General features: G+C 53.0%; 5 protein-coding genes across 5 annotated transcripts; 3 read left to right on the top strand and 2 right to left on the bottom strand.

The window, feature by feature from the left end:
• Nucleotides 1-229: 229 nt before the first annotated feature.
• Nucleotides 230-5,619, bottom strand: QC762_704790 (uncharacterized protein; the record flags this gene model as incomplete). Its single annotated transcript, XM_062893335.1, has 3 exons — nt 3,286-5,619; nt 1,880-3,235; nt 230-1,827 (listed from the first exon to the last, which is right to left on the bottom strand). Exons 1-3 carry the CDS (start codon nt 4,790-4,792, stop codon nt 230-232), a joined length of 4,461 nt encoding a protein of 1,486 aa, XP_062738795.1. The 5' UTR covers nt 4,793-5,619.
• On the top strand, nt 5,581-7,553 carry QC762_0103660 (uncharacterized protein; the record flags this gene model as incomplete). The annotated part of the gene is made up of 4 exons (XM_062884229.1): nt 5,581-6,228; nt 6,424-6,898; nt 6,962-7,126; nt 7,304-7,553. The coding sequence occupies exons 1-4, from the start codon at nt 6,132-6,134 to the stop codon at nt 7,551-7,553; spliced, it is 987 nt and encodes a 328-aa protein (XP_062738794.1). The 5' UTR covers nt 5,581-6,131.
• Nucleotides 7,554-7,712: 159 nt separating this feature from the next.
• Nucleotides 7,713-8,933, top strand: QC762_0103650 (uncharacterized protein; the record flags this gene model as incomplete). The annotated part of the gene is made up of 2 exons (XM_062884228.1): nt 7,713-8,574; nt 8,836-8,933. The coding sequence occupies 2 exons, from the start codon at nt 7,713-7,715 to the stop codon at nt 8,931-8,933; spliced, it is 960 nt and encodes a 319-aa protein (XP_062738793.1).
• A 263-nt stretch (nt 8,934-9,196) lies between these two features.
• QC762_0103640 (uncharacterized protein) lies at nt 9,197-9,710 on the top strand (the record flags this gene model as incomplete). Its single annotated transcript, XM_062884227.1, is given in 3 exon segments — nt 9,197-9,229; nt 9,368-9,589; nt 9,594-9,710. Coding segments are annotated over 3 exon segments (372 nt in total).
• On the bottom strand, nt 9,368-10,238 carry QC762_0103630 (uncharacterized protein; the record flags this gene model as incomplete). Its single annotated transcript, XM_062884226.1, has 2 exons — nt 9,368-9,746; nt 9,823-10,238. 2 exons carry the CDS (start codon nt 10,236-10,238, stop codon nt 9,368-9,370), a joined length of 795 nt encoding a protein of 264 aa, XP_062738791.1.
• Between the last annotated feature and the right edge of the window lie 563 nt (nt 10,239-10,801).

The raw sequence follows: 10,801 nt of genomic DNA, 5'->3' as shown, positions 1-10,801 counted from the left end.
AAGACTGGCTCGAACCAGGCTCTCATCAATTCAAACAAACGAGTTAGCCTAAAGACCACGGGGAGGTGTCTAAGAAATGTCATCATTAAACCAACAAACCCAAGAGGTATCTAGACAACAAACCAACCACGAGAACAAGCAAATATGCAAACGCACCGAATGAAAAGCACACCGCAGGTGGAATATGAAAAGAGATGCCCGTTCAACCAGCTCTATGTCCCGCGCTCTTCTAGTCTTCATCCCAGTCCGAATCCCTATCTTCCATCTCGCCATACTGAGTCCCGTCATGCTCGAGTCGAGCCACAAACTGCTTGACAAATTTACCATCTGCATTGAGTCCCGCATACATGAGCGGCGTGAGGACGAGGGGAATTTGAGATGATCCCAAGTTCAGTGCCTTGATATACGCCAGTTGTCTACCAGCCATTGCCCAGGCAAATTTGGGCGCCATTTTGTAGCACTGCTTAAAAGTCGCACTGGCCTTGAGCACAGTCCATGGGTCATAGGGGCCGTTACCACCAAAAAGCAAGGCCGTCTTAGGGTCTAGTTTGAGGGGCATCGACTCGGATGTTCGCGGTTGGATGACGTTCCACCCTCCAAAGATTTGAGTGACGGTTTCTGGGTACGAGAACTTGGAGTTACGGCCCTTGCCTTTGGCCATGCTTGTCTTCCAGTCCTTCTCCAATTGCGAAATATCGTTCTTCAGCCACTGGAGTATGCCGCGGATTGTCTTGGAACCCTGGCCTGCCTCTTCAAAGCTTTTGAAGTAGCTAACAAGATCTGGATCCCAATAATGTGCCGCTGAGTTGCTATTGGCAAGGGTGTCGGTGCCACGGGAGTTGATCAACTTGCTCAGGGCGTCCATTTCACGACTAATGGCCGGTTTGGCGATGAAAAACTTGAGGTAGTCGATGATGTGCCGTGGTTCGTCCCGTCCGCTCCAGTGGTCGCCTTTGTATGCCGGGTCTGGAGGCTGCATGTTGTGTGGGCCAAACTTCTCCTTTCGCAGACGCTCCCAGCTGCCTTTGTCGAAAAGAATACCCTGTTTGCTTTGGTCGACCAATTTCCCCACGAGGGCGCCGAGCCAGATGGCAGTCTCATCTCCAACGCTGTTGTTGTGATAGCAAAGCTTCTCTTTGTAGTTTGTGCACATGCCCAGAAAGTTGGGCTGCATCGAAAACTGAAAGCTTTTCTCAATCATGTCGTACACGGCAGCATCTGGGCTCTGTTCACCCGTCGCCAACATGAGATCGGAAAAGGTGGTCTTGTCTTTTCCCAAATATGCCGACAGATCCGGCTCTTCTGGCACCACTGCGTTGACGAAGTTTTCCACGATCAGAGGATCCCAACAAACCCAAGCCATGTCACCGTCGTAGTCTCCACCAGAAAGCTTTTCGGCGAGTGGAACGTTCCCTTTTGACGAGAAGACAATGACGTCCTTCAAGGCGTGCAACTGTGGTTTGAAGACAGCTCGCACCCTTTGCACGTCACTGGCAAAGTGGGCAGGAGACCGGGCGACAAGAACATCACAATCGGAGAGAAGGGTATAGGAGGTGTCATCGGCGTCGTCCCTGAACTTGGAAGAGAAACCGACATGGACTTCCCCCTCCTCCAGGACTCCCCAAAAGTCAACGACCATGTAGATGTAGGCCGATCGGCCCACCTTGATGTTGAGCTTTGTGCTCAAGATATCGCACTTTTGCTTCTGGAGTTCCCACGCAATGTCTTGAATGTACTTTTGGTGCTTGGGATCAAATCCACTGCTGAGCAACAGATTCAGAACTTCTTCCTTTTTCTCGGGCAGGCCTCCCAGAAAGGCCACCTCTCCTATTTCCATGTTAGCTACCTGCGACAAGCACTGTAGAGGCGAGAAACCCACCGTTCTTTACTCTGTCTGCCCGTCCACTCCAGTTCTCATGCAACCACTGACGTAGCAGGAGAGGATGCTTGAAAGCAGCCTTTTGGTCGTCAAACTCCTTTTTGAGATCATTGGTGAGACGTGCGCCTATGGCACGCTTCATCTGAGCCTTGTCTTTGGCTCTATCCTCCAAGACGGGGAGGAACTGCAGATTCAAACCAGCCGATTTGAGTTCAGTTGCGTACGCCCGTATTTCGAGAGTTCGTTGGTGGATGTCGACCGTCTGAGGGTCACATTCCCACTTCCGTTGCGACAGCCATGTCTCGATCCATTCTTCGTCGCCTGTATCAAGTACATCCATAATCCACATTCCTTTGGCGGAACCGATGCGGCCCTGAACTGCCGAGGGGATCTCTGTGAGACCCATGATGTCTCTGATTTTTCGAGCCACCGTTCGTGACATGCGTCCGACGCCGTCGTTCATGACCTTGCCAATCGGTGACAGCATGTCTTGCGGCTGAACAAAAATCTGGGAAGCGCTGAAAATGACGGTTGGGAAGGTTTTGCTTAATCCCAGCTGGATGCGAGAGAAAAGCTTGAGATGCGGCTGTGACTGATTCTTGGGCTCGTCCAGGTTGAGTAGCCAGTTCAGCATCTGGCTCACTGTACAATCAGTGTGGCGACCCATGGGCTCATTGAGGGGGGGCACCGTCAATGCCTTGGCCCGTTGGAAGTTGGTTCCTGTCTCAGCAAAAAAGTGCAGCCGCTCTTTGGAAACAATTTTGGTCTTCTCTTCAGGCGCCAGGCTGTATTCTTTGATGGGCCTGCGGAACCCGGCATCCTTGGCGAAGAAAGCTCTCCAGTGCCGTCCAACCAGGCTATGAGCACTGCTAGTAAGCCATTTAATGACCTCTTCAGCACCGTGTGGCTCGGCATTCTTGATCAGATCAGGAGCCGAGCTAGCAGTAGGTGACGACAGAAGAACCTCGAGGAACCGGTCAGCGCCAAACCGACGCGTTAGCCTACACCCTTGGTCAAGTCGCAGGGGTTTCATATCAACAAAAAATAGGGGCGCTTGCTTATCCTTGTCTGGATTGAAGTCCAGACTGATGGACATAAGAACAATACTTCCGTTGAGCTCGAAATTGTTCAACGCGGCAGCAAAAACATCCGAAGGCGGGCGTTCTGGAAAGGTCTTGCCTCGAAAGATGTCGAGTCGGTACAAGCTGCTTCGAATGTCGGTGATATCCGATGTTGCCCACTCGGGTAGATAAACGAGGGATTCGTGTTCTGGGTCCACGTTGCAATGGTGAAGGATCCTCGTCACTTCCCATGCCACTGCCAGAGGGGCATCCGCTAACCAGGTCGGAAATCTTGCTGTCAAGATGTCAGTTTCTATGCTCGTTCTATGGGGAAAGAAAACATACGCCAGGTGTGCTCCAGTCGCGTCCGAATCGTGGCCAAACTTGCCAGTGCTGCTTTTGGTGCCCTGGGGGGCTGTGTGGCTTGCTTACGTGGCGGGAGTTGCTCGATCTGTTGGACCTGTTGTTGCTGCTGTTGTTGTGGCTGGTGGTGGTGATGTTGTGCATGGTGTTGTGTACGCTGACGGTAAGGCGGTGGCAAGACCGGTAGCTTGTGAGGCGTGTGGGTGGGCGTCGGCTGCAGCCGTGTTCCAAGGTGCTCGATTTCGTACTCGGCCTCCACCGCATCCCTAACGTCTTCTGAAAAGTCGGTATCGAAATCGTTGGTCAAATCTACGACCTCTGCTGGCGCAACTTGGGGCTTATTTGATATTGGGGCTCCATTGCTTGGGGGAAACAAGAGCCGCTTGGTTGTGTCCTGTTGAAGAAAGTGATATGCGGCTCGATTCTGCCCTTCGCAAAGCTCGTCATGAACACCGGCCCGTTGCTGAGTGCAGTTGAATTTTGAGATGACTGAAGGTTGAGATAGCCGAGAAACACTGTTTTGTGAAAGCCGGAATGGGACTGTCATCGTTACCACCTCCGCTACACCAACATCCTCCTTCTTAATGGCTGTGTAGTGGCTGGTCCTGAGCGGTTGGGATTCGTTCACCGCCGTTGTATGGCTTGAAAGGCTGTTTTGATCCGTCTTCCAGTAACTCGAACTTTGGTCAATCTCAAAAGACGGTTGCTGTGACCAGTTTGTCGATTTGGCGTGGTTGTTCCTTCGGCTTGTCTCGAGCACTACTGCCCCATTCAAACGCTGACGAGTCGGTACGGTATCCAAGAGTTTGGAGAAGGGGACAGCCGAGACAGGAGTGGATGATGAACGACCCAGTGATGGAGGAGCAAAAGCTTGATCCCGTGGCTTCTTGCTGCTTCGAACTGGATAATCTTCGTCATCCGAACGGCGCTTCGCAGAGCCAGCAGAAGAGGGTGACCTTGGTCTCACATCGTGAACGGCCTGGTATATTCCTGCGGTAGCAGCAGCATCGCTACGGGATCGAGCGAAGGATCTGGATGCCGTGGGAGTCAAGGTCTGTGCCCTCAGCAAAGTGCTTTGACGTTCCGCAAGAAGATTGCACAGAATTTGCTCGAGTTGGGCTCGTTCCCAGGGGTGGACGGCTTTTGGGGGTAAATCTTGAGACGAGGGCAGGGTTGCTGAATCTGCCCGTGGCTTGTGGACCCATTGCTGGCTGGCGGACTTTGCCTGATAAAAAAAATCATGGAATATATGCTCCAAAGCTTCGTTGTCTTTGTAGCAGAGAAAGCGGATGGCCGAGATGATACGACGATGGCGTGCAGCTTCTTCCGTTTCGTGGCCGGCGGCTCTGGTGGGAGAGACATCGGGGACCTGTATGCTGAGGCCATACATAAAATTGAGGCCCATGACTGTTTCATTGACCTTGTCATTCTTGCTAGGCGTAGCAGGAATCAATGGCCTGTTGTTTGGCATTGGGACTGGCATTGGCATTGTTGTGCAATGTGGGCCGGTGCTTCATTGGGGCTATAGAAGGGCAAAGCCTGGCAGAGGTGAGGTCGGAGGGAGAGTTCTGTGGCCGTCGATGTCGTGTTGTTGTGTTGGACAGTGAGGGCATCTAGTGTTGAAGATCTGGGGAAAGTGGCAGGCGGGAGCTAATTTGGATGCTCCAGCTTCAGCTTGCAAATGGTGAATCTGACTGGTCGTCGCAGGGGAGAGGCTCCACACTCTGGGGTAAAAGAAGACTTGGCAGGCGCAAAGGATGTCGGGTGTGATACAAGAAGGCAGATGGGATGATGGTGCGGCGTCTGCTATGGAAGGTGGTGTGAAAAGACGAGAGGAGGAGATACCATAGGGAAGAGCACGTCGAAGTGAGATTGAATTTATTTTGGCGCAATCGCGCCTGTTTGGAGTCCCGGTGAGCGACTAGAGAGAGCCTTGTCCTCCTCCCCAAGGCTTTGGGAGCATCTGCTTGTGATGGCTATTTCGTTTTTTGCAGTACGAAGTAGCAACTTTACAAGCGGTCAAATGTTGCTCTTTTCACTCTTCAGAAGATCATTATCAAGTACTTGAATGTTTACTTTGAGCATCTGATCTCTTCCAGTACCCTCCCTACCTTCAGAAGAAAGCTCTCCTGTCGTCGAAGCCTTGGCACATGTGTGAAAGCACAGGCCACGCGGGTAGGTGTGGGTCCCACTCCCACGATGGGCGAAGATGCAGGGACAGATTTCAGGTGACAGGTAGGTTGTCGACGAAAGGAACCGTGGACGGGACCCTCGGATGGATGGTCCATTCGATAGGTGAGTGTCCCTCTCGATACACAGATGGATTGATGGGATCCTTTATGTATAAGGTAAGGTAGAGATGCCATTGTGGGGTCGAGACTGGAGAAGGGGCGCTCAGTCAGCAACCAGGCCGGTGGGGAAAAGCTGCAATGGTGATCCGTCCACCCGCTAATCCCGAGAACCCCACCTCAAAATTGAATGCTGGTCGCTGCTCGGCTTCTTTTTCGACAGCAGACAACGACATCTCGGCTTTGCATCGGAATTCAACACCATCAACGGCCGCCATCATCCAAGGAACAGCGTGACGGCCCTGGGAAAACCACTTCATTGATTGCTCCAAGCCCTGGTCGCCCGCCGCCGCTGCTCCACCCTGAACCAGCTGCGAACCCAGCCCTGTTGCTTGCGCGGGCCACTCGCTGGAGCACCGCTGAAGTTTGGAGGCCCACCTTCGTCATTCGGTCTTCATTCGGCCACCTCGAGATAGCAATCGTACCTCCAACCCGGAACGAACGCCTGAACGGCCGCCCCCCCGTTTGCTGTAATCCCCAATGTCGGAGACACAGGACAGCCCGGGGCCCAACCTCGAGGATCTCACACCCGAGGAGGCCAACCGTATCATTCACTCCCACCGCAAAGTGAGATACGGTACGTACTCTGCAGTGGCGTTTGGGTGACGACTCGTCTCCAACGCCATTGTCCCCCTTTCCAGCCTGTTTGTTTACTTGTGTCAAGCGCCCCTGCCCATCTCATCTCATCTCATCTCATCCAATCCTCCCACTTTGTCTTGCCCAAGACATTGCAATATTCCACCTCCTGCCAGTGTGCTGACGGGATTCCTAGGCACTGCATGCTGGCCATGCAGACAGAGGAAAGTCAAGTGTGACAACAAGAGCCCCTGTGAGAACTGCGTCAAGAGAGAACATCCGTCGCTCTGCTCTTACAAGCCCAACCGGTCAGCCACAAGCAAGAGTGGCTCGTTTGGCACCGAGTCCCTCACTCCGGGAAAGAAACGCCCACGGTCTCCAGATGATGCAGACACCCGAAGCCAGAGTAACGACCCTCGTGAAGCCATCAGCACTTACGAACCAGACACGGCCGAGACCACGCGTTATGTTGGCCAAAACAGCATACCAGCTTTGCTCAGAGAACGGACAGCAGCAAACGAACCCCAGGACGTCAACGAGATACGCCAAGACATGCGGTCCCTCCTCGGCCTCGACAACTCGGCACCCTTCCCGCTCATGTCTTCCCGTCATCTCGACCGGCTGACCTCTGACATTTCGGCCGAACTTCCCTCTGACCGGGAAGTCATGAAGTATGTCACTGTCTCCTGTTCCAGTTGCGTCCTCCCACGCACACCCCGCTCACATGTCTGCAGGCTATTCCGAACCTACAAGGAGATTCCCCAGCCATTCTGGGGGTTTGTCATTGACATTGACGATCTCGAATCTCGACTCATGGTGTACCTGGAGGACAGAGCCAAAAATGCCAGGGCGTCCACCAAAGCCACGAAACCTGTCTCTGCGTCATGGCTAGCCATCTTGTTTGCCGTTCTTGCTGTTGGCTCACAGTATCACGATTCACCTTATCATGTGCGAACCCGGGACTCCCAAAAATACATCCAGATATCTTTTCACTTTCTTCGTCTTGGAAACTTCCTTTTGAGGTAATAATGCGCCTGGCTGCTCAGGATACCAGCGGTTTGCTGACATTGTTCCAGACCAAATCTGGACTCCATCCAGGCCTTGCTCATGACGAGCTTTGTGTTGCTTAACGACATGAAGGCCGAGGCATCGTGGGCATTGATGGGCCTCACTTGCCGCCTAGCCCAGTCTCTTGGCCTTCATCGGCCACAACAACTAGATGGTCGGCCGAGCCCAGAAGCGGAGAAGAGAGAGGTGTCACGCCGAAAACTTTGGTATGTACCACGCCCGACTACTCACCCACGCAACATGTATAATTTGTCCTGACGCCTTCCAGGTGGACTTGCCTATGGCATGACACCCTAACATCACTTTCCTTTGATCGGTAAGTCCCATTCTACGATTTGCACCCTCCTTCTTCCTTGCGTCCCTTACTAGAACTCTTTTAGCTCCCCCATCACCAACATACCATGTTGCCCTATTCCCATGTCCCAAACTGCCGAGACAGAGGGCTGGGCATACCTCGAGGCCATGTACCATCTCTGCAAGATCATATCTCAGCGGCTCAACCCTGACGCTGCCTCCAACGCTACGTACAGTCAGATCTTGGATAACTGCAAGGCTGTCGAACATATCCGGGATAAATGCCTGAATCAGCTGCGGAACAAGGATGCTTGCAAGTCAGCATTGGACCGCCTACAACATTTTGCCATTCGGTTACACACTTCGTTCATTCTGTCAGTTTGCTGTCGGCCAGCTTTGATGCGTTCCGAGAGTACCCGTCTCGACGCGCCACAAAAGAAGTTCCTTGCCGACAGATGCAAGCTGAATCTGACCGAGACAGTGCGCATGTTTCTCGCCATGCACCAGCTTTCAGTCATTCCCACTCGTTCATGGGCCTTCACCTACCATGGGCTTTCCTCGGCTGTGCTTCTGGGAATTCTGGGTGACTCCAAAGGGGATCCTGAAGTCCGCCAACTGCAAGGGGACCTGATATCGGCGCTTTCGGCAACAGCAGCCAAGGAGCAAACGTCCCCCCAACCGCACATCCATCGGTCTGACCACGATATTGAACTTTCGGGTCCCCTGTCCCGTGCTCTGATGGCACTCAAGAATATCTACGATCATGGGTCCGTAATCGGCCCCGGCCCCATGAAGGAGAGCGGTGTGAACTCTGGCGCGGGCTCTGGCACCCGAACACCACTGCAGCCAGGGACTCAATCAGGATATCCTATTCATGGTCTTCCGCTGCCACAGGACTCCATTTCCCGGATGCCCACTAGTTTGGATCCACATCAAAATGCAGCCTTGGCCATGGCAGAGATGCAGCAGAACGGAGGACAATTGGGTGACATGCAACACAGGCATGTATCTCTCTATACCATGACGCATATGTTCCCATCGATAGCTACTGACAGAACGATCAGCAACATGCCCTTTGTGTTCCCCCCACCACAGCAAAATCAGCAACAATTGAGCGATGTTTCCAATTTTGACCCTGCCACTTACATGTCACCCATGGACCTGTACGATCACATTTTCTGGGGTATGTCATGTACGATGTTGCACGTAACAGGGGAACCCAGTTCTAATTCAAGGTTGATTTCAGACACTCCTGATCCGTTCGGCACTCCGGTAGACTCGATGAATTTTGACTTTCTTGCGCACCCACCACCGGGCCAACCACAGCAGCAGTTTTACTTCTAGCAGTTTTTGTATGCGCACTTGGGACGAGGCTACGATCTGTATGATAATGTCTGCTGGGGGTTTTAAATGAAAGATGAATGTGTGTGTATCGTGTAGGGCGTTATTTCCTGGGTTCATTGCGCGTCGCACTTGAATTGATCTTGACCAGTCGCAGCATGTTTCACAACCTGGGTTCGGCGTCCGGCAGAACAGTTTGAGCTTCGAAGAATATTGTATTCGTGAGGAAGGGGTATAATACAAATGACTCGTCTCGTCCGTGTGCGATGTGCACTGTCATATATGGTACAGCGATGGAGGTATGTACCCTTAAATCCACATTGATCCCCATCAGATGATCGAATGTCCCTACTGACAATACTGACCCCATCTAGACTTTCCGATTTGTGGGTCACATGAGCCTCCAATGGGTTGACCTTCGTCTGCTGTAGCGACAGCTAAACCTCACTACCGGTCCCGTCAGAGTACTCGACCGTTACCGCCGCACCTTTTTTCGCGCCACTGCGGGCGCGCGAGTGCTGTCCTCTGCCGACGTAGTAAACGCCCGTTTCGGGATCCACTGTTCGGATGCGGCCGGTTCCATCAACAGCAACGCCGGCACTCATAGCGCCCGTGGGATGAGCCCTGCTACCACCAATGGCCGATGCCAATCTGGGGAAGTAGGTCGCCAAGAAGGGGCGGAGGGTAGGCAGGCAGGCGCAAGTGATAGCCGAGGTCAGCTCGCCAACGGACCAGAGGGAGGACGTGACGTTTTCCCAGGGGAAGTTTCCGTACAGTTGAAGACACTTGATCCGGATCATGGAGATGATGACGGTGCTGCCGCAGATGGTCGACTTGTGAGCAGGGTTCACAAAGAAGAGGGTTAAAAAGGGGGTGCGGAAGAGAGACTCACAAGAAGCCCAAGCTGAAAATGCCGATCAACACATACTTCTGACCTTTGGCCAGCTTCAACTTCCACAAAGCCGGCAAAGGCAGCGCAAAGACAGCCACATCCGTCACGATATTGCCCGCGGCATTGATGTACCATTGAGGTATGTTTGGAATACACGTGGCACCTTCGATATCGGGCACCCCGAGCCAAAACGCGCGGATGGGAGTGCAGATGAAGATGCCCACCAGGACTTGGGAGAGGGCCCAGCCCCCGACGATGAAAATGGCGACGAGATAAACGATGCGCATATGCTGGACGGCCAGAACGCGGTAGTATTGGAAGAGAAACGTGAGCTTGAGGAAGAGGAGGGCGCAGCAGTACCTGACGATGGAAACGTAAAAGTCTCGAAGGTACAGGGGAATATCGCTTTGTTTCATGACCTAGATGTGCCTTCCCAGACCCAAGGTTGTCATGTGGCCGATGGCGATGGCTGAGCCACATGTCGTGAGCTGGGCGAGGTGGTCATGTTAGATTCTTGAAGACTGGTTGATTTTGGCAAAGGGGCATTGTACTCACCAAGCCTAGGATGCAGGCGTAGTCATCTATCCCAAGCTGCTTGATCATCTTGCCCCGCGTCCACAGGCGCATGCCTACCATTACAGTTGACCATACCAGACAGAAGATGATAGCCCAATCACTGTGGAGGATTTGTCTTCGTGGGCGTTGGACGAGAGCGGTGGTGGTGGCGGACTGGCTGATGTTGCGTCTGTCATTGTGGAAGATGGTCAACATCTGATAGTGTCCCACGGCGGGAATGTCAGTGATGGACTGGGGTGGCCTCCAAAATGCAACGAGAGTCTAAGAGCTCAAAGGGTCCATCAGATGGCGAGAGGGAACCGGATATTAGCCAGTTGTGGGGTGTTTGATGTCTGGGAAACTTGAGGGGATGGCGTTCGGTCTAGACCACCATCTCGCTTGGTCTCCATCACCAGGAAAAGCT

Source organism: Podospora pseudocomata, chromosome 7 (assembly GCF_035222375.1).
Source record: "Podospora pseudocomata strain CBS 415.72m chromosome 7, whole genome shotgun sequence".
Lineage (NCBI taxonomy): Eukaryota > Fungi > Ascomycota > Sordariomycetes > Sordariales > Podosporaceae > Podospora > Podospora pseudocomata.
The sequence above is the reverse complement of the archived record's forward strand: the minus strand, read 5'-3'. Positions and strand labels throughout refer to the sequence as shown.